General features: G+C 42.2%; 1 protein-coding gene across 1 annotated transcript; it reads left to right on the forward strand.

The window, feature by feature from the left end:
- Positions 1–1,237: 1,237 nt before the first annotated feature.
- Positions 1,238–23,753, forward strand: LOC147905672 (uncharacterized). The gene is made up of 3 exons (XM_087373606.1): positions 1,238–1,397; positions 22,939–23,252; positions 23,514–23,753. Exons 1-3 carry the CDS (start codon positions 1,238–1,240, stop codon positions 23,751–23,753), a joined length of 714 nt encoding a protein of 237 aa, XP_087229732.1.
- Positions 23,754–24,360: the final 607 nt, after the last annotated feature.

The following is a 24,360-nucleotide window of genomic DNA, read 5'->3' on the forward strand; positions in this document are numbered from 1 at the left end:
TTTTGTCGGCGAGGCATAAATGTGAGTGTAACTTGTGCCGAAATGTGCGCGTGATGTAACGAGCGCGTAGAGCACGAAAAAATGAGCGACTTTCCTTTTTGGAGCACCCTCAAATTCTTCCTGGATCAAGAGATATGACTTGATCTAGGTGGAGGGGCAAAAGGAGTGCAAATGGTGCTCAATGATGATGTGTCACTGTGAGTCACATGCAGTGATGATGTGGCACTGTGCTTAGCAAGAGGTGTGCCTGTGAAGCTCTGTGCTGAGGTGGCAGGAGTGTGCACATGCAGTGTGTGCACAGTGTGCCTGGCAAGGGACTGTGCTTACAGAGGGTCAGTGCTGACTGGACTACTGAGGTGGCACTGCTGAGGTGGCACAGATGATGTCAGCAAGGTGATGTGGCAATGCTGATGTGGCACAGGTGATGTGGCTAATGATGTGGCACTGTGGATAAGGGTGCCATGTGGTAGAAATATAACCAATGAATAAACCCAGGGTCAATTGACATAACCCTGGTCAAGGCCTATCTGCCACGTGTCAATACACAGACCAACCCTATTGGCTTGGTAACTTGGGTTACGGTACATGGGTTACCTTAACCAGATAAGGTGATGTGGCACCTTGATGACCAAACCTGACCCTGAGGATAAGACCTTGCCACGTGTTGCCTCGTGGTCTACCGAAATCTTTGGAAGATTCACCGGAATCTGTGTGGATTCGGTTGCCGTCGGGCGTTTCTTTGTCAATGGAGCTTGCTGGTGATCGCGACGTTGTTGCATGAGATGAGGGAGCTGCCTCTCGTTCAGAGGTTTGCATAGAGGAGCTTCGGGTGGTTAGACCGTCGGACGGGAGTTTCGCGTCTCCCATGTCAATGGAGCTTGCTGGTGATCGCGACGTTGTTGCATAAGATGAGGGAGCTGCCTCTCGTTCAGAGGTTTGCGTAGAGGAGCTTCGGGTGGTTAGACTGTCGGACGGGAGTTTCACGTCTCCCATTGTTGAGGCTTTGCTATGGAGCCTTGGCGTTGAGGCTGGATGGAGCTATGAGCAGTTGCATAAGATGGTGGAGCCATCGGAGTTGGCGGTTTTCGTCCGTGGCGAAGCTACTTGGTCGTTGCCATTTGCTGAGTTGGTGGCGCAGCTATTGGAGCAGTGGCGGAGCTACAACTCATGGCTGTTGGAGTAGAGCGGCTGTGAATCGCAAGGGGAGATGCGCCGAGAGCTTGGAGCTTACGTAGGGATGGCCGTTGCTCATGTTGGAGGTTCGTCGGGAGTCGCGGCTGTGCTGGAGGCTATGGCTCTTGGTTTGCCGCTCCACAAGAGAATCAAAGCTTGCGCTTTGGAACAGCAATCCGTCGTTGGCTCAGAACTGCAATCCGAATGGAGATACATGCCATCGAGTGAGCAGCGGGCTAAGGAAGGCCAAGCCTTTTTTTGTTGAAGCGGTCGTTGTGTAGCATGGGCTGCGCCTCAAGAGCTGCCTTGTGTAGAGAGCCTTTGAGTTGCTGGAGAGGCTGAGAATCGCAGAAGCCGGTTGATGCGACTGTTCTTGTGAGCTTGTTGGACGTTGCAAGTCGAAGGCGTTCGAGTTTGGTCGAGAGAGCCGCTGAGACTTTGTCTTGTCTCATCCTCAGGAGCTCTTGGTCATGAGCCAAGCTTTGGAGTCGAGTCATTGTAGAGGTCATCTCTGAGTCCCATCTTTGGACTAGCCAAGTCAAGGGCATTGCTTGAAGGTCACAGGTCCTCTTTGTTGCAGATCGATGTGGATAGTTGAAGCTGTCTATTGGCACTGAAGAAGACCGAGTTGATAAATGTCATAGGAGCCTCTTTGCTTTGGTGTTGCACTCAAAGCTCTCCTCTCACCAAGAACAGAGAATAGTCTCTCTCTCTCTAATCAATACAAAGAACTAAAACAGAAAATGGATTCTCACAATGGATTTCTTTCACTCTCAAAGGAATGAACACTCAAAGGATTCTCCCTATCTCTTTCATCAAAAGAGATGAACAGAAATTCCTCTCAAATGGACGGAATTTCTTCCAAAATGAGCGGAAATTTTCTCTCAACGGAAGTGAAGGGAAGGATCTCACAATCACTCAAGAGAACTCTCAATCTCACAATCTCTCTCACACTCTCAAGAATCTCAATGTCTCAGCGGAAGACAAGGGAGCTCTGATACCATGACAAAATATGAAGGGGGGAGAGGAGAAGAGTGGAGATGAGGAGAGAGGGCACAGCTAGAGAGCACACCACAAATGACTAACTGTACACTAGAATTAGTTGAAAAAATAGAATATATACAAACCCTTTTAGGGTTAGGGTTAGGGGATCTAACCCTTTCCTTTATAGCACTCTATAAGGTTAGTGCTATGCACATATGATCACGTGATGGTGCTATGCACACATGATCACATGATGTTGAGCATGAACTCTCAACACCCTTGCCTTCCGCTAAGGCATTGTGATTCTTGAGAGTGTGAGAGAGATTGTGAGATTGAGTGTTCTTTCACTTCCATTGAGTGATAGAGAAATTTCTGTCCATTTGAGAGGAATTTCTGTCCATGAGTGATTAAGAGATTTTTGTTAATCTCCTTCCATTCAATTCATTTGAAAGAATTTTTATTCATTGGTTTATTCATTTCGAGAGAGAGATTTCTTCCTCTTTCGTTGAGAGAACTACATCCATTGCATGTCTAAAATTTCCATTCATTCCTTGAGTGATTACATTCTTTGAGAGAGATGGTTAAGGTTCATTCTATGAGGTCTCTTTGTTCACGTTAGAGATTTTTGACAGATTTTTAGTTGAGAGTCAAGACTGTTTATCCAAACATGAAAGAAAGCATCTCTTACTCCGAGTCCAACAAGAGCTATGAGTCTTCAAAAGGACTCCACAGCTACTTCATTGGCTACAACAGCCTCAACTACAAACTCGAAGGCTCAAAGCTCCACATCCATAGCACACGGGTTGTAGCTCCCAAGGCTCTCAAGTGAGCCCCTAGCTCTTCTAAGGCTCTAAGCCTACAACTTCCAAAGCTCGACACTGCCCATGCAAGCCACCTCTCCAACAGCGGCTTCTTCGAGCAATGACTCTTCACACTGTCTTCCGCAATAGAGCACATCACGGTACCTACGCTCGAAATACGAGCTTGCAAGATGAACATACAAGTCCATAAGACTCCATGCAAGGCTCTAGGCCACACAGACCATCATGCGACTCAACCAGCACTTTAAACAACTGCCATAGCTAGAGCCTCAGAGCACCGCCGATGCCACAAGGTTGTAGTGCCTTCACATAGTTTGCATCCATATGCGAAGTAGCAACTGCAAATGGGCTGCCAACAGCCGACTAAATGATTGCAAGGCTCCAACAATACTCATAGCGGCCGACTACCTTATGGCCTTCTGTATGCTCAAGCACCTCTGATAGAGTGCCTGCCAGCCAGTGTGCTGCTCATGACCTGAGCAAGTAGCCCGTAGCACACCCACATGCAATTCCTTCAATGATCGCTTCTATCGCCTCAACGATAGAGAAAATAGCATCAAGACGGACTCCCAGCACCAACAACCATCTCCTCGTAACGAATGGCCCACAGTGTTTGATGGCTTAGTGCCTTAGCTTCCAGTCACTCCTAGTCTCTCTATAGCCACTCAGCCAGCTCGAATGCCAACGATCTTCAGCAAATCATCGATTTTCGTCAACAGTAACGGAGAAGACGACAGAATCTCAAAGATTTCATCAGCATCTCTGAGATTCTATCAACCACATCATCATTTTGTCCATGCCAGGTGTCATTCATCTACCACATCAGTAGCACTCGCCTTGTGCCATGTCATCTTATCCTTGTGCCACGTGCCATCACACCTTACCTACCATGTGTCACCCCTATCCTTGTGCCACATCAACAAACCCTATCCTGTTGCCACATCAGCATCTTATCTGACACATCAGCTTGCCACATCACCTACTACATCGTTAGTGCCACGTCACCATTGCCACATTATCACTACCACATCATCAGTGCCATGTCATCTATCACATCATCATTGCCATATCATGTGCTGACATCATTATCTATGCCACCTCAGTAGTGTCGTCTTAGCTGTCCAGTCAGCACTCCCTCTGTAGGCACATACAATGCTCCACAATCAATTCATGTGACCACTCCTACCACCTCAGCATAGGGCTCACATCATCACTGCATGTGACCCACAGTGACACATCATCATTGAGCACCATTTACACTCCTTTTGCCCCTCCACTTAGATCAAGTCGTATCTCTTGATCCAGGAAGAATTTGAGGGCACTCCAAAAAAGAAAGTCGCTTGTTTTTTTGTGCTCTACGTGCTTGTCACATCATGCACACATTTTGGCACAAGTTATACTCACATTTGAGCCTCACGGACAAAACCACTTCCTTCATGCACATTCGCCTCTACATCGATGCATCTGACCCAACACTTAAAAAGAACAAAAGAAAAGGAATTATTTGCTGTTCTTTCATTGATCGAAGGTTGGTATAGATCTATATCAGAGTAGACTAGATTGCCATAGAGGGGATGCTTTGAATTTCCCCAAGTTGACAATCTAATCCATGCCCGAAATTCCCAACTAGTACCTACTCGGACAGTCCATATGCTCACATACGGTTTCACATCATTACATTACCTGAAACCTTACGCTCATCAGTTCAGTGAGCAGACTTCAAAGAGTTCAGAGGCATTGCAGATTGTTCAATGGGTAGATAGCACTTGATGTAACACACACATGCCACCATTGTAAAGCCTATTCGGCTATCTCACGGCATTGTGCACATCATTTTAGCCTTGTAAAGCCTCTTGGCTATTCCCGGCATCATTGCCACAAGCCTTGTAATACAGATCATATTTTATATATATTGCAGTTCTATCTTCACCGACGATTCAAAGATTCCACTTGGCATAGTCAGTGTATTTGCAGTTGATTCATACATAGATTTTCACGACACTTTTGAGTATGTGGGGGTTAAAGGTCACTCTGCCTTTACCCCAGTTATGTACAATACTCAAATACATATATAAATGAAAAAGAAGATTAGGGTGATTCTACACCCACCAAAACTTGTGTGGCTCTCTGTTTCTCTCTCTCCCTCTTCCGTTCTTGCTTCCGTTGAGAGCACTCTTAGAGTACATTTCTTGGAGGCATCTGCGAAGTTAGACAACTCCAATTATGGTACATGGAAATACCGAATGGAGACCATTCTTGTACTTCGGGACAAATGGGAGTATGTCGATGGGTCTACACCTAGACCATTGGATAATCTAGCCACCAGTAGCTCTACTCCACTTGTTGTCACAACACCAGCAACGGGATCTACATCTACACAAACAGTTTTTGCACCTCTGGCAGATCTTGCCATTGCCCGAGCTCAGGCAAAATGGGATAAGAAAGACAAGTATGCCTATCATTTGATCAAGTAGAATGTGCAAGATGTCATGCTAGGATAGCTCAACATAGTCAAGACATCAAAAGAAGCATGGGATATGTTCGCAGCTCTCTATGAGTCTAAGAACACATCTAGGATTCTCACCCTGAGAAATCAAATCAACCAGAGTTTCTGCAATAGTAGTGAAACCGGTCATGCTTATGTACTCCGCATAAAAGACTACAACAATCAACTTGCAGTAGCAAGAGAGACTATGAAGCCCACAGAGATGGTTCAATTCATTCTGAATGGACTAGAAGAGGGATACAAGAATCTAGTCTAGAGTATCGCCATTCAATGGCAAATTCCGACACTGGAAGAACTTCAGTCAATCCTACTTGGTGAAGAACTCAGAACTGAGGCAATTCAAGCACCTAAAGGTCATTCTAATGACAAGGCATTCAGAGCTTCAAACAGAAGCAGAGGCAGAGGCAGAGGCAAAGGTAGATCATATCAGAAAAGTAGTCATCATCAGCAACAAAATCAAAATCAGCATCAACATCAGCATCAGCATCAGCATCATCCTCAGCAGCATCAGAATCAGAAAAGAGGAAATCATTCCAACCGAGGAAGATTTCAAGGACGAGGGAATGCATCCACCAACGTGTCAAACATTCAGTGCAACTACTATCACAAGTTTGGACATTATGAAAGAGATTGCCGCAAGAAGCAGTATGACCAAGGCGATCAATCCAGTAGTAATCGAGGGAATTTTTGAGGCAGAGGAAATCATCGTGGTGGTCATTCTATTCATAGTCATTTTGCAAATGAACATGGACATATGTTTCTTGCAAGCAAGAAAATGAATCAGATTGATATAGTGCACTGATTTCAATCCCAAAGAGGATTACAGCTATCAAGTTGACCAAGTGGAATAGGATCCTTCATACATCGACAGCGGTGCATCATCTCACATGACAAATCATCAGGAATGGTTCACAGAAATGAAGCCATTAGAAGGACAGAAGAATGTCATCTACACAACAGACAATACACCGAATCCAGTTCAAGGGACAGGTGTTATCCCTATAAACAATTTCACTGGTATGAAAGGATTAGTGAAAGATGTGCTCTATGTTCCAAGTGGGCTAATGCAAGGGGCTTGGAGGGTCCCAAAGAGGCCTAACCAATCCAACCTAGGTGGGTTAAGCCCACATTTGAGCCCAGCTCTCCCCCCATCAATGAGGGGAGGGGGCCACTTTTTGAAATTTGAATTTCAAATTTTGAATCTCCCTTCCTCCCTCTCTCTCTCTCTCCCTCCCTCCCTCTCTCTCCCTCCCTCCCTCCCTTCGTCCCTCCTCCTCCCTCTCCCTCTCCCTCTCCCTCCCTCCCCCTCCCTCCTCCTCTCCCCTCGTTCATCTTGCTCCTCCTCCTCCCTCCTCCCTCTCCCCTGTGAAGATAGTGGGAGAGAGGGAAGGAGTCTCACTTGCGGCTTTCTCACATACAACATGGGGGAATACACACAAAGGTGGAGGCTGAAAACAGTTTTCCTCTTCTTAGTTGTGAAAGCCAAAAGAACTCTCTTACAAAAGAAATAGAAGAACCCTATATGTGGGTCTCAAACCAAACTCAACTAACTAAGGTGGCATACTAACTGAGCCACGAACTAGAGTAGATAAGGATAGCTGTCATCCAGCTATTATTCGTGGGTGGTGTACCAACCGCATCTGTAGCTAACAAGTCGGTGACATAAATGCACAACGGTCACCCTGGCATATCACGAGTGGAGCTCGATACCTCAACACTCCCCCTCGAGCTCAATCCCAATTCCTGCACACCAAGCAGGTCTCTGAACTTGTGCAGCTTCTCTATGCCCAATGCCTTCATGAATATGTCAGCTACCTGATCCTCTGTGCTGACATAAACTAGATCAATAAGACCTAGTAAAACCTTCTCCCGCACATAGTGATAATGCACCTCAGTGTGCTTTGTTCTAGCATGATAGACTGGGTTATTTGCCAAGTGTATACTGCTCATGTTGTCACAATAAATGACAACTGGCCCATCTATAGACTGATGCATATCATAAAGTAGCTTCTGCAACCAAGCTATCTCACATGCAACCATTGCTACACCCCTGTACTCAGCCTCTGTGCTCGACAAGGCAACTGTAGGCTGTTTCTTGCTACTCCAGGTGACTGCAACACTCCCAAAAGAGAACACATATCCACTGGTAGATCGTGTATCTAAAATACTACCAGCCCAATCAGCATCAGTGTATCCATGCGACTGTATCTGAACCCCAGCCTCATAAAATAGTCCATACTGCAATGTGGACTTCACATACCTGAGTATGCATCTAGCCGCATCCAAATGCGGTTTCCTTGGAGCCTGCATAAACTGACTTACCAATCCAAAAGCATAGCTTAAATCTGGCCTGCTAATAGTCATATAAATCAAACTTCCTACTATGCGTTTGTACATAGTAGGGTCTTCCAGAAGCTCACCTGCATCTGTGCTCAGCTTCACATTTTGCTCCAAAGGAACTGAAATAGGCTTACAGCCTGTCATCCCATATTTGGACAGCATGTCCAATCCATACTACCTCTGTAAGAGCTGTATCCCACTTGGTGATCTAATCACCTCAATGCACAAGAAATAATGCAGCTCTCCCAAATCCTTCATCTCAAACTTTTGCTTCAATAGCATTTTCACATGAAGGATATCTTCATCACTATCACCTGTGATGAGATCAAATCATCAACATAAATGACAAGCAGCATAATACCTTTCTCTATTTTTCTCACATAGAGTGAGAAATCTGCCTTGGAAATATGAAAGCCAATAGTGACAAGATACTGTCCTATCTTGTCAGACCATGCTCTAGGTGCTTGCTTCAAGCCATACAAGACTTTCTTCAACCTGCAAACAAACTCAGGATGAATAGCATGAACATAACCTGGTGGCTGCTCCATAAAGACCTCTTCTTGCAAATCACCATGCAAGAAGGCATTCTTTACATCCATCTGATGTATAGACCATCCCTTTAATGCAACCATAGCAATGAATGCTCTTACAGTTGCCATCCTTGCTACCGGTTTGAATGTTTCTTCATAATCAATGCCATATGTCTGTGCATACCCCTTGACAACTAATCTTGCCTTGTATCTATTCACAGAACCATCTGCATTGTGCTTGATCTTATAAACCCACTTACATCCAATTGCATTCTTGTCTTTAGGCAAAGGCACCAATTCCCATGTAGCATTTGCTTCCAAGGCATCCATTTCTGCATCCATGGCTTTCTCCCATTTTTCATTTCGCATGGCTTGCTCAAAAGAAGTGGGTTCTGGTTCCTGTATCACTTTGACCATATAGGCATAGTGAATGGCTGTAAATCCATCATATTTCAGCCTATCCATAGGATACATAGCTCTGGTAGACCTGCACAAAATAGGCTCACTTCTAGGTGCTCTCAAAACATCCCTAGTCTTCCTTACTCTAGGTGTAACAACAGAAGGAATACCCAACTCATCATCAATGCTCTGTTCTGAGCCACTGGATTCACCGTCCACGTAAGAGTGACCTGCATTCACATCAAACATGGGCTGATCTACCTTCTCTTTCCCTTTTTGTGATACTTGCGTACCACTATCTGCATTGCTTTGAGGAGATTCTCCTGATCTCAATCTGCCTATCCATGGCAAAGTATGTGAACCACTACTAGAGGACACTCCAGGTCCACTGATATTTTGTGATTGCTGCTGTGAATTCTATGCAGCATTACCGTTCTGTGCATCTACATCAATCATCACATTTACTGGTTTATACCAGCTGCTCATCTCATCAAAAACAACATCTCTACTCACTGTAATCTTACGAATAGAAGGGTTATAGCATCTAATACCCTTTTTGCTGCAGAGAATAACCAATAAAGACATACTTCTCAGCTTTTGGATCCAACTTGGACCTCAACTCATCTGGCACATGAACATAGGCAATGCAGCCAAAAATTTTCAAATGAGAAATATCTGGTTTCCTACCAGTATACATCTCCTCGCGTCATGCCATGTATTGCTGCAGTGGGAGTCCTGTTCATTATGTAAAGTGCTGTAGTAGCTGCTTCAGCCCAATAATAATCTGGTAGATCTTTTTCATTTAGCATGGCCTGAGATACCTCTCCAATATGCATGTTTTTCCTTTCTACAAGTCCATTTTGCTGTGGGGTATGACTGCATGAATATTGCTGCTTTATGCCATGCTCCTGCAAGAACCTTGCAAACTCATTTGAGAGGTACTCTCCCCCTCCATCTGACCTTAGGCATTTTATTTGCAAGCCTATTTCTTTTTCAACCATAGCTTTAAAAGCTTTGAAGTGCCCAAACACTTCACTTTTCTTTTTCATAAAATGCACCCAAACTTTTCTGCTGTAGTCATCAATAAAAGTGACAAAATAATGACAGCCTCCAATAGATGCAGCTTTAGTAGTCTACACATCAGAGTGGATTAACTCCAATGGCTTCTTACTCTCTTGAACATGCCTAGGAAATGGTTTCCTTGCCTGTTTTCCAAATTAACAGGCTTCACAAACCTTATGCATTTTTGCAACCTTGAATTTAGGCAATCCTGCAACAATGTTTTGGGCCTGCATCGATTTAAGTCACTGAACACTAACATGACCAATGCGTTTATGCCAGATATCAATATCTGCAACTACACCAGTCCCATGTGCAAACATTGCTGCACTCAATTCAGGCATGTCCGCATCCAATGTAAACATCCTGCCCTTCTTCTTTCCTTTTGCTATCAAGCGACCGTTATTTTTCATATCCTCAACAAAGCATCCATGAGGATTAAATCTGACCTGCAAGCCCTGCTCAACCATTTGACCAACAGAAACCAGGTTCTTGGTGATGTTCGAGACATTAAATACATCAGACAGGTATTTTTTTTTCCCATCCTGCATAGACAAAGGAATTTTACCAATCTGCACAATAGGATGTGCAGTATCATCACCAGTCTCCACAAATCCTGGTTTTTCCATTTTCCTTGCATCCTGCATCCATTCTGCATGACCTGTCATGTGGTTTGACGCACCTGAGTCAACATACCACACATCATTTCGTTCTTTTGCACTTGTCACAGAATTGGTTATGTGCTGCACCATAAATAGATGCTCATTTCTGTCATCACCCTGTCTACTAGAAGATGCATAATTGCCTTGGTGAAATTTTTATTCATAATGTCATGCTGCTTTTTGTAGCACTCCTTAGCCATATGACCCATTTTACCACAGTAGCAGCATTCTACATTGTTGTTTGCATTTTGACCTCTCTTACCACAGTAGCAGCATTCAACATTGTTGTTTGCATTTTGACCTCTCTGCCATCCACCACGGCCTCTTTGGCTCCCCTTGCCTCTAGAGTTACTACGTCCTCCTCCATAGGACTGGTTTTCTTGAGTTTGCTGCATATTCTGATTTCTACCATGGCCTCCAGATTGGCCTCCTCTACCTCTGCCTCTACCTCTTCCAGCATTTGAGTAGAAGACAGTTTCTTTTGAAGTTCCTCCTGAAAAAGATGCACCCCCATTTCTATGCTCTTCAGAAATTAGAAGAGCAAACAACCCTTCAAAATCAGGAAATTTTTCACGGACGGCAATGGATGTTTGGAACTATGCATAATCCTTTCCTAGACTATTCAAGGTCATAGAAACTAGATCATCATCTTCCACTGGCGACCCAATGGAAGCAAGTGCATCTGCAATTTTCTTCACCTTCATGTGGTAGTCATTGATGCTCATATTTTCTCTCTGCACATTGTGCAACTCCTGCTTGAGCTGCATTTTCCTGGCTTGCGTATTTCTGCTGTACATTTTTGCCAAAGTATCCCATGCCTCCTTTGGCATACTTGCATCCTGAATATGCACAATTATAGAATCCGAAATACGAATAGACAGCCAGTACATAACTTTTCTGGCTCTCTCATGCCATCCTTTAAAGACCATGAATCCTTGAAAGAAAGGCTCTATCAGTTGGAGAAGCATACAGAGGCAAGACTAGTCACCTGCCATGCCATGACAACAAAAAAATGTAGAAGAAAGGCATGGTTTGACAGAAATCTGAAAGCTAAAGACATCAAGGAAGGCGACTTAGTCCTATTATACAATGCCAAAGTACATGAGGGAAAATTGAAGTTTCTAGGTCAAGGACCCTACCAAGTACGAAAGATGAATCCCATCGGAGCTATGCTGCTCGAAACATTGGATGGAGCCCAATTCAACACAACAGTAAATGGGAGCCGACTGAAGCGCTACTACATCAACATGCAAGCCATCCTCGACAAAAATGAAGATTTGGAAAACTAAGTCTTCCTTAGTTAGGATTAGATTGTATCACGAGCACTCACTAGCATATGCACGTTTTTGCACATATAATTTGCCCTAGATTGTTACATGTACACTCACTGGCATATCCACGTTTTTGCACATTTAGAAAGACCTAATCAATTCTGTATTAGGAATGATTGAGTCTTAGTTTCCCAATTAAATCCCACAAATAAGCATATAGTTAGACACATCACATGCACTCACATAATTTCGCATAGGCACATAATAGATTGCATCAATAATAGTATCACACACTTTCATTCCATACTCTCAAAGCATGCAATGAATTCACAAGCAGGACAAGAAGCTATGCCAAAACTCAAGATGAATTGGCAAAAGAGTCTGCAGACTTTGCAATGAGACCCCTGCCAAACATCATAGCCGTCTCCTATATGCAATAATATTAGACTTGCATATAAATGATCTACAAGCTCAATGATACGGGTGCAATCACATCCAACATGTATAGAAGATAGCAAGAAACGCCATCCTCAACAACGAGACCCCCGCCAAACCTCTTCCCAAGAAGATTCGATGGCAGTGTCCGCGACCTCAGCAATGACTATCCCTCCTTAAGAGGAGATAAGCTTCTTGACTATAGACCACAAATTGTATGGTGCAAAAGCATTATAGCAAGAATGATTGGATTACGCACATGGCATCCCAACTCTGAAATCAAAATAAGCCATAACCCGAGGACATGTAATAAAATGGATCCAGGAGTATGTTGACTCTGTGCCAACATGGACTTATGTAGAAAGAGAATGTGTTACAACTTCTGTATGCGAGTTCTACATGTAGAAAGAGAATGTATTACAACTTCTATATGCGAGTTCTACATGTAGAAAGAGAATGTGTTACAACTTCTACATACGACTTCTACATGTAGAAAGAGAACGTGTTACAGCTTCTACATACGACTTCTACATGTAGAAAGAGAATGTGTTACAACTTCTACATACGACTTCTACATGTAGAAAGAGAATGTGTTATAGCTTCTACATACGACTTCTACATGTAGAAAGAGAATGTGTTACAACTTCTACATACGACTTCTACATGTAGAAAGAGAATGTGTTACAACTTCTACATATAACTTCTACATGTAGAAAGAGAATGTGTTACAACTTCTACATATGACTTCTACATGTAGAGAGAGAATGTGTTACAATTCCTACATGCAGAGAGAGAAGCTCCCCAACTTGTATAAATACCCCATAATGGAATGAAGCCCACACTCTTTGGGGCATTGTGTTGAGTCTACTTTGGTATTCTAAGCATTTGTCTCAAGTGTCCATGCTTCCTTGCACTCCACGTCCAAAAGCATGTCCTAACCTTTCAACTCCTCCTCCCTTCTCCTCCAACCTTGCAACCCATCCTCTCCCTCTTCTCCTCCCTCCTCCTCCTCCTCTTCCCCCCTCTTCCTCCTCCTCCTCTCTCCTCCTCCTCCTCCTTCCTCCTCCTCCCTTCTCTGATGAGATATCTCAAGGTGTATGCCCCAGGCACACCTTGGTTTCTATGTGTGTGTGCTAGAGGCACAGTTAGGTGCCCATAAGCACTGTTAGGTGGTGATAGATGCCACATAGGATGATTGAGAGATTCTAGGAGCTGATTGAGGAGATGATTATGGAGCTCAGAGGTCATCAGTGATGTCAGTGATCTTGTAAGAGGTGCCTACATATGGACCTCACCTTTCTTCATTCCATAAGCAAGAATTCTCATTTTGTGTTCACTTCATGCTTTCCCTTCAGTTCCCCAACATGGTATCAGAGCACTATGATCCTCCTTGAGCCCATTTGTGCCACATCATCTTCTTCTTCTTCTTCATCTTCACCATTTCTTCCCAAAACTTGCTAGAGCTTGTTCTCCCTCATCTTTCCGCCATTCTCAAAATCCTTGGAGTTGGAGAACCCCCAGACATAGGCGACCATACCTCCCAGATGATTTCATGACATTGTCCCTATGCAGCCCGAAGAGCGTAGTTTTTTGCCATCTCTCTGTTGCAGAATACTCCCTGCCTGTTGCACCATTGCTCGAGCCCTCTTAAGAGTAGATGGGCGACATCAAGATGATCATTTTGAGTCACTTTGCAGCTCATTTGGTTTAGTAACGAGGGAGAAAATGTCAAAATATAGACTCAACCTACAGCAGCTCCCCCAGGCAAAACAGCGCACCATTTTGCCCAACCTCTATGCTGGATCTTCTCCTTAGTGAGAGCTTTCTTTTTCTCTAGAAATCCCCTTGAGTGATTCACTCTATTGCTCCAATTTTGGCCTCCAGCCTCGAACTGCTCGATTTGGGGATAACTGTGATCTCTCTTTCCACTTGCAACTATTTCTAGAGGTTTCATGATAGAAAGTTCTGGAATTATATCAGTTTTATTTTTTTTAAAGGATGTTTGATCATTGGCTGTGATCTAGAGCACATTTGAGTTGCATCTTTGGAACACCTTCCTGTAGTTTGACAGTTTTACAAGCATATACATAAAAAAATTATGGTCAAAGGTCAGCATTTCTTCAAATATTTGACTGTCAAAGCTGCATTTATTATTACTTGACTGTATCAGATCAGTTTGACAGAGATCTACCATCTCATGGCACCTTCATTTGACTCCAAGTATAAGAAAAAGATGAAGGTCAGATACCTAAGATATGCTTCTCTACACAACTATGGAGATGACAAGATAATTGTTCTCTGAAAGGATATGATTTTCAGATCCACTTGTTTTACTTCTTTTATCATGGTACCATCTTATAAGGCACTAGACAATGCCCATTTTGGGTTAGACCCTCTCATGGCTTGCTTATGCAAAATATGTGAAAAGCCAAATCATAAAGCAATGTCTTGTTATGCTACAATGGAAGAGAATGCCAACATGGCTTCCTTGCTGCAGATTGCCAAGATAATGGTTGCCAAAAAGGAAGCAACTACAAAGCCAGAGACTACCAATCTACTTTTAGTTGATGTGCCTCCACAAGATGAGGCATCCTATGAAGATTATGCTTTTTGAACCATCTCCATGTATGCTCCAGATCTCTCTTTTTTTGTTGAGTCAAGGTACTCAGCCTAGATAGTCCTCCAAAATGAATGAAATAAACTATTATAAACACCTCTGGTCACCATATGATGTAGGCCATGTGTATGTGTTTTGCTTCATGGTACCTTCTACCGACACTGTGTACATGCAGGGGAGATAACCATTGGAAGGTCTTATGTATCCCTTTTGTTTACTTCACACACTTGGGAACCCCTTGCTAGCATGAGATCCTAGCCATAGATTAATCCTTGACCACCATGAGATGGCATGAGAAACTATGAGACTAGATGTATCCTTGACGAGTCCTTGACATAGCCTGAGGCATTCCCTTGAGGGGGGTATGATGGGATATCTCAAGGTGTATGCCCCAGGCACACCTTGGTTTCTATGTGTGTGTGCTAGAGGCACAGTTAGGTGCCCATAAGCACTGTTAGGTGGTGGTAGATGCCACATAGGATGATTGAGAGATTCTAGGAGCTGATTGAGGAGAAGATTGTGGAGCTCAGAGGTCATCACTGATGTCAGTGATCTTGTAAGAGGTGCCTACATATGGACCTCACCTTTCTTCATTCCATAAGCAAGAATTCTCATTTTGTGTTCACTTCATGCTTTCCCTTCAGTTCCCCAACATTCTCCTCCTCCCTCCTCCTCCTCCTCTTCCCCCCTCGTCCTCCTCTCTCTTCTTTCTCCCATGCTCTTACACCTTCTTCCTCTCCCACTCCTATGCTCCCCCCTAAACCCTTAGTTCCTCAAACCTTAACCTCCATGATCTATGAGGGAGATGAGTTCTCCACCATGTACTCTACCTTGAACCTTGGAGCTAGGTGGTAGTAAGGATGAAGGAGTGTGAAGAGGGTGGGAAAGGGGGGCAAGGGAGTGTGAATGGGAGACAAAGATGGTGGACTTGGGAGGTGATCATGATGAGGATGTACCTACTCGAGTTGTGTGAAGAGAGAATATAGTAAATTATAGGCAACGCAAGTCAAAGGAAAGGAGATTCATACATAGAGCATAGAGGCACTCAAAGACAGATGGACAAGTAAGATACACATTAAGAGAGATGGACAAGTCACAATTGCTCAATCTCATAATTCCCATGCTCACATTCCCCATGAATTTAAGCGAATCCACAGGATCCATTCACAAGCATCTCTTCGACTCATACTTGCATCATTTCTCTATATAACATGAGTAGCCTATGGATGATTGCTATTAGGGAGGCCCAAAAAGAGCAGCAAGCAGGAGGATGGCTGCGTGGGAGTGTCGTTAACAACATTTTGTTGGGATGGTATGGTGTTTTTGGTGGCTCTCTTTGATGAAGCAGGGTTTTGTTTTGTGAGATGGAAAAGAGGGTTTGTCTCAAATCATGGGTTGATCAACAATGCTATTCTCAAAATCTGCTGTCGGTCAGCCATCTCTCTGTAGTGAGCTGCTTCAGCAGCCAAGTAGATGATCCCAAAAGCAATGGTTGTAAGCATGATTCTTTTTCTTCTTCTTCTTCATCTTCATTGTGACTCAAATTCAACGCAGAGTCCCCTATTTTTCATGGGCACAAGCCACAAAACATGTGGGATTTTTGTTGTCCACAGTTATTCTTTCTCTATTTTATCTGAAGTACAATAGAATATGTAAACCAGTGTCTGCCAATTAACAACAGCAATGGCAAAGCTTGTCAAAAACTGCATGTGAAAAAGAACAAGGCCGATGCTCATGAAGATTGCCTTCAGTAGCACGAACAATAGAAGCTCGCAACGTGCTTTATGCATCACCACCAGCTATATGCTTCGTGATCAGCTATATCGCAACCAAGTGTGGATTCTTGGAGAATTCTAATGGTCAGTTTCTCCCCCTTGATATTCGATGTACTGATTCAAAGTTGGAGGCTACTGCCTAGAGAACTGCAGGTGATTGGTGGAGCGAATCTGTGAAATACAAATGTGGGGATGCCTAGCCATTAGAGCCACCCACTCTCGAGCCATCACATCCATTAGGCAACCTAGATAACCTTGACCGATTTCACCCAACTTTAATTGGTGTGCGATTGCTAATGAGACTCATGGGGGAGAGAGAAAGGTCGATTGGGAAAACGGACAGCTCGAAGACACCACAAGACTCTTCAAAATTGAAAAGCTAGTAGATGCATGTTTGCAAAAAACTTTAAAACTATATCAACATAAAAGCCAGCTCATTGTGTGTGTTCTGGAACCCAAAATTTCTCACAACACTGAGCCAATACCTTCTATGATCTAGAAGCCTCAATTGCCTATCGTTGTAGGCACTGCCATGTTGATAAATACTATTGTTCAAGAAATGGAGGGATTAATAACTAAAAGAGTGAGAAGCATTAGTGTGGATAAGAAAGCATCTGAAAAGCAAAAGAAGAAACATGATTGCCAAGTGTAGGCAAGCAAGCTCTGACCATGAGCCTTGGGATCAGTGGGATGCATTGGGTAGTTTGAGAGGGATTGCTTGAAGTGGAAATCCAAATATCGTAAGAAAGCATCCAAAAAGCAAAAGAAGAAACATGATTGCCAGGTGTAGGCAAGCAAGCTTTAACCATGAGCCTTGGGATCAGTGGGATGCATTGGATAGTTTGAGAGGGATTGCTTGAAGTGGAAATCCAAATATCGTGCTGCACAATACACACTCCATAATATTTTGGTTTACTTCTCATGAGAACCTATCCATCGCTTGAACCGCTTTTCTGCAAAGTTGCAGATGCCAGGCTATGACCATAGGCAACTGTTTCACATCTACCCTAGCAAGATTTCCACATCCTCTATGATATTTTTGTGCATGCGCTCTCCCATAGAGGATGTTTCTTCTTGAGCTAGATTCCCTTACATACACACGAGTTCACTCTTGATCTAGCCTATATGTACCTAGCCTGAGTAGTGGATACAATCATATATAGAGGGTGATGGAGTATCTCAATTCAATGGTGTAGATAACAGCACTTGAAATCAAGTTTATATCTATGTGTTTTATATGACGTGCTAGAAACTTTAAAGTGCCATAGCATGGTCTTAATGACCATTTGGTGAATTTGCTCCTTCCAAATCTATTGTACTATGGAAAGAAAGAATGTCTCTCAAGTGGGACAATCCATTAGCCTTCAAACGCTAGGCTTCAAGAAATTGGTACCTCTATACTTCCATATTTCAAAGAAATGTGGTGTCGAGCAAAGAGCTATGCCATGTGGTGCCTTTCTAGGCTCCTCCCAAATGCCTCCCTTCTACTTGCCCTTAATAGCCATGTGGCATAGTTCTTGGCTAGCTGCCTTCCATGAACCCAACCCACACAACGAGATCATCTCCATTCTATACTCTTGACTTATGTTCCCTTAATCGTGTACTCTGCACCTACATTCCCTTACTCAATCCTTCTTTGTGGCCTACACTGCCTTATGAAGGACATCAACTTGCATGATCAGTGGAGCATAATCGTGGAACATTCTTGCGAAAGCATGAAAGGTTTGATCAGTGGAGCATGATTGTGGAACATTCTTGCGAAAGCATTGTAGGCTTGATCAGTGGAGCGTGAACACTCGAGGTCTTTTTAATATGTTACGCAAGTTTTTTATTGCATTCAAATTGCCATTGAGAAGAAAGAGAGGAGAAGGGAGAGAGGAAGACGTATCTGCATGTTCATCATTTAGATACAATCCACATCCAATTCTACAAACATGTGATTGTTTCTTCATTTCACAATTAAAATAATTGTGTTATATGGATAGTCTAACTACACACACACACACATACAAATGCACACCTAACTTAACCCTTATTTTTTGTGTTTTTCATCGTAGGCACTCCTATGTGATCGTCGTTAGCTCACCGACTTCACGCCACTAGTACCTCTTCTCTAGACCCTTTATTACACCAGGTTGGTAATGTTTATTTGTTTGTTATTAATTTTTATAAGGTAGAGGTAAAAAAGCACTCGCATGCATGCACGCGCACACACACACACACCCCCTTTTGCCTAATGTGTGGCTATGCACATACATGCATATCTAGGCTTTACGCACACATCCATACTACACACGCTTATGCTTATATTTCATGATTACGATTATGCTTATATTTTATGATTATGTTCCATCAAGTTAGATGCCATGCATATATGTTTGTACATGTCTATATATCATATTCACATACATGCACCTATATGGCTACACACATTCATATAGGTGCTTGGTTAGAGTACAATAAAACACACACACACACACACACACAAGAGACACTCTTTTTCCTAATGTGTAGCTATGCACATACATGCATAGCTAGACTTTGCACTCAAGTCCATACTACACATGTTAATGCTTATATTTCATGGACATGATTATGTTCCATCAAGTTAGATGTCATGCACATATGTTTACATGTTTATATATCATATTCACATACATGCACCTATATGTCTACACACATTGATATAAGTGATTGCTTAGTACAATAAAAAAATGGCCCAATAACATGCGATCTCTATATATCTTATTCACATATATAAGTGAATAGTTAGTACAATAACAAAATGCCCAAATATGTGAGCTCTAGATCTATCTACTTATCTATTATAATATGACTATACATACACACAGTCATATAGATAGACAAACTAGGATATGTGTGTGTGTATGTGTGTGTATGTATATATACTATGTATATATAGATACACGCATGGAACTGTTTCAAATGCAAACATGTTTTTACACATTTTGATATGGGCACAGTTATAAATATGGTTTTAGCCGTTGTTCCAAATGATGCAGAGGTGATTCCTAATATCATGATGTTGACCATCCATGATCGACAATGTCTTCAAACTATGAAATGACTCGCAAGAGGAGGATCTTCCACCTACACAACCAAACGGACATCTAAGTGCATGTCATCTTCTAGACAAAGCACCATCGCTATTGCAAAACGTCTGAAGTCCATAGGTGAAAAATGGCATCCAGGAGGGCAAGATGGTCCATCTGTATAACAAGACACACCAATATATGCCATTCATCTTCAATGCAACATGCTATCAGTGCAAAGAAATTAAAGTCCATTCAGGATGTATGTGAGCGTAACGAGCATATGAATTCGATGAATGCAACAAATCTATGCTCCTTATGGGGTGAAATTCTTTTGGATAATAGTGGAGTAATAGGAGAGGGAATGGGTGCGATCGATGAAACTATCAATTGGAGGATTAATCGGATTGAGAATAGCGTCAAGGCTACAAATGAGCACATGCAGAATCTTTTGGGGGGTGGTAGGGAAGGCTCAGTTGTTTGTGATAAAGGTTGTAGGCTACAAGTCGACGACTTAAAGGAGCAAGTTACTTTGTTGCATGCCAAGATGTCAACGTCTAAAGTTAGTTTGAATAGGTTGTCACCTATTATGACAAGAGTGAGCCGTAAGCTAGACCGTATTTCAACCTATGGTAATTGAAATTACCATAGGTACATCTTTTTTGATATTGTATTGGAATCCAAAATTTTGACAAACAATTTTCATAATTAGATCATCCTTAGGTTATTCAGTATGTGTTTATTGCACAAAAGTTTTATGCCAACTTTTCAATTGCAATAATAGCACTTTATGGTTGCTCGGATTTTTTTGGAGATACAATATGGTGGTGCCATGTAGGAATGTGTGTACATGTGCAACTCCATTGATTAATTATGGAGGTGATGGATAATAACTATGTGAGTGATAATTCAAAAGGCATACATGTAAATGTATGTAGCTTGCACATATGAGGACACACGTGGAAACATACGAGCAAACATGCAAACATATAGGCACACCCAAATATAGTAACACCATAGTCAACTCATATATCCAAAAAATCAACAAGAAATATGTTATATATATATTATATATATATATACATAACATGTTTACCTATAGGTAGATGGAGAGAGAGAAAGAGAGAATCAAAGAGAGGGACACACACACACACACACACACACACACACACACACACACACACACGAAGAGAGAGAGAGAGAGAGAGAGAGAAATATAGCTGTTTTTATTTACAGGAGATGGTGGAATGTGTATCACATTCGGTACATCTTCATAGGAGCAAGGTGTTATATGCGACACATAGGGCACATCATGATGTTGCTAGGCAAAGAACACTATTTAAAAGGCAAGCTCCTAGAAATGGAGAGGCAGCTATGGAATTTCATCCGGATGGTGCACTTAATTTGCCTTTTGGAGAAAGAAATGCACCAAATACTCCTATTATAAGTGGAAGGATATCTATGGTTGCAACTAGGGCATTTAGACGTTCAATTGCTAGACAACGCGTTGCCAACAACCAGCGCAATGCCAACAACATAGGTACGATTTTCCAATTCAGATGAGTGCCTCTCTATTCTGTGTCAATTTCCTTTTAGTGACGATATAGGGCACCTAGCTCTATATCATTTGTGCTCCTACTCTCCATTCGCATCTTTGTGAATTTTTCCATGCTCAATTATGGAAGCAAGAAACTCAAACAAATATGCATCGAGTTGTAGGAAAGCATTGCTGTAAACTTGGTTGTCTAAGGTTATTGCCATTAGAAGAGCCACCCAAGACTTTAAAGACTTTATTGCATGGAAATGATGCCACGAGTAAATCATTTAAGAAGAACATAAAGGTTTATAATAGTGTGATGGTATTTGTTTCACTGGGTGCCCCAATAGATGGAATGTTTCAGGGGATTAGAGGTATACACAATTTTCGAGTTCATGGTAGTGTGTACCATTGTGTCGGAAATGTGTTGCTTGATGCGATTAGACAAGAAGTCCCACGTTTTGCACAACTATATGTGTTTGACATAGAGCATGAATTGCAGAATCGTTTGAATGGGATGCCTGGATCGGATGTTGGTATTTTGGAGGAGCTGCAGGGAATGATGCATGCCTACAACTCATATGCCAGTGCATTGTTAGTTGTGGGGGAAGTTTTAAAAAGAAATCCGTATGTAGACTTAAAGATGGTGATTTGTGAAAATTGCTCAATCTCCAAACAATACTTAGCTCCCACTGCTAGTGAGGTTGCTGCTATCATGCCACGGAAAGGGGATGACTTTGATCTTGGAAATCGAGACATTTAAATTTTAAGCCGCAATGGGATTGTCAAAAGAATATCCAATTTGCATCGATCATACATGCCTCTCATGTATGTTCTTCTGTTTCCTTGAGGGGAGGACAACTGGCATGTACACATGCCATACAATGATGTTCCTGGTGACATGCCATTACATGATCGATACAGAGTCATAAGAGCATTACACAAAGGCAATACTATGCATACCGTCTGCAAGTGAGAGAAGATACAAATGCTTGCCTTCTACATGGAGGAATATTTCTACAACAATTCATTGTCGATGCATACAATAGCATAGGAAAATCTAGGCCGATATGCATATGGAATAATCAAGTATCTCTGCATGGAGAAGTTTATCAAAGATTGACGAACATGGTGAATGCAGTTGATGGGACACATACTATAATTGGCAATGCTGCAGGGCGGATAATTGTGTTGCCATCTTCCTTTATAGGAGGACCACAATATATGTGTCAGTTATATCAAGATGCAATGGCTATTGTCAAAAAAAGAGATAAACTTGATTTGTTTATTACATTCACTTGTAGTCCGAAATGGCCTGAAATATCTGAAGCTCTATTGCTAGGCCAAAGTCATAGGATCAACCAGATCTGACAATCTGTGTGTTTTATCAAAAGCACAAAGACATGATGCAATCAATTTTGAAGGATAATATGTTTGGCAAAATGGCTGGGTATGTCTATGTGATAGAATAAGAGAGGTTTGCCACACTCACATATACTATTGATTTTAGATGGCGCATTCAAACCTACAGAGGTTACCCACTATGATCGATTGGTATGTGCTGAGCTTCCTGATGTGGCATTATTTTCAGAGTTGCATGCAGTCATTAAACAGTGTAATGTTCATGGTCCATGTGGTGCACTGAATCCTAAGTGTAATGAGGTTTGCCACACTCACATATACTATTGATTTTAGATGGCGCATTCAAACCTACAGAGGTTACCCACTATGATCGATTGGTATGTGCTGAGCTTCCTGATGTGGCATTATTTTCAGAGTTGCATGCAGTCATTAAACAGTGTAATGTTCATGGTCCATGTGGTGCACTGAATCCCTCTGCTGCTTGCATGGTGCAAGGTAAATGCAATCGTCATTACCCACGAGCCTTCTCTCCATGTACTATTGTGGGTAATGATGGTTATCCTATTTACATGCATTGGGATGATGGTAGACATATAGAAGTGAAAGAGGGTGTGGTAGAAAATCGTTGGATTGTGCCTTTCAATCCTTTCCTTTCAATGAAGTATAAGGCACACATCAATGTTAAAGTTTGCTCCACAATCACAGCCGTTAAGTATCTATATAAATACGTATATAAGGGTCATGATAGAGCAACGATGAGGATGTAGATCACAAATACTATGGAAGGGTGAGGAGCATTGCACAACTCAAATGATGGGGTTGTAGATGAGATCAACAACTATTTAGATGCACGTTATGTGTCAGCATCAAAAGCATGTTGGCAGATGTATGAGTATGACATGCATGATGAAAAGCCTGATGTGTAAAGGCTACAAGTTCATCTTCCTATGTTGAATAGTGTAATCTTTTGAAATGATGATGATTTGCAGAATATAGTGGATAGGGAACAAAACAGAAAAACTATTCTTAGAGAATGGTTCAAATGCAATCAGTTACATCCTGAACCAGACGATCTACTTTATGGTGACTTTCCGAGTGGCTGGGTTTGGAACAAGCCCGGCAAGAAATGGAATAAAAGAAAGACTGGAAACAGCATTGGCCTAATGTACAATGTTTCTCCAAGAGCAATATTTCATGCATATGTTACTCAACGTTTGCAAGGGTTGTAAGTCGTTTGATGACCTGCGCACATTTTCTAGACATCTTTATCCTTCTTTCAAGGCAGCATGCATTGCTAGAGGACTATTGGAAAGTGATGAGGAGTGGTTTGTTTATATGCAAGAGGCTATGTTTGATCAAAATAGTGTGCAATTGAGATACCTATTCGTTACAATCTTAGTCTTTTGTGAGCCTACATCTCCTAGCCTTTTGTGGGAAAAATTCTCTTCGGCACTTTTGAATGATTTTTTCTATGCATTTGAATCAACTATAAATGATATGATTGATCATCGGGCAATGGTAGTAAAGGAGATCCTATTGCAATTGGAGCACAATCTTCTACAGCATGGATGAAGGTTATCAGATTTTAATGGGTTACCTATGGTGGACAGATCACCTTTCCTAGTCGTAAATGGTTTACTACAAGAGGAGAGAATGTTCAATGTTGGGCAACATGCACAAATTGCTCGACATATGGAAATAACTTTAAATAATTGTCAGTGGGCTGCCCTTGAACAAATTTTGGCGGCAGTGTATGCAAATGCTGGTGGGGTGTATTTTCTTGATGACCCAAGAGAATCTGAAAAGACCTTTCTATATAATTGTTTGATCTCTTGA

This window comes from Dipteris shenzhenensis, chromosome 1 (assembly GCF_047967505.1).
Source record: "Dipteris shenzhenensis isolate YYH24624 ecotype China chromosome 1, Dip_SZ_1.0, whole genome shotgun sequence".
In the NCBI taxonomy this organism is placed as follows: domain Eukaryota; kingdom Viridiplantae; phylum Streptophyta; class Polypodiopsida; order Gleicheniales; family Dipteridaceae; genus Dipteris; species Dipteris shenzhenensis.

Bases quoted from the DNA above. Each gene is read 5' to 3' on its own strand.
- LOC147905672 (XM_087373606.1), top strand. From the start codon at position 1,238: ATGGCCGTTGCTCATGTTGGAGGTTCGTCGGGAGTCGCGGCTGTGCTG. The intron at 1,398-22,938 runs GTGAGCAGCGGG...CATTATTTTCAG, and splicing joins ATGGAGATACATGCCATCGA to AGTTGCATGCAGTCATTAAA. The intron at 23,253-23,513 runs GTATATAAGGGT...GATGATTTGCAG, and splicing joins TTAAGTATCTATATAAATAC to AATATAGTGGATAGGGAACA.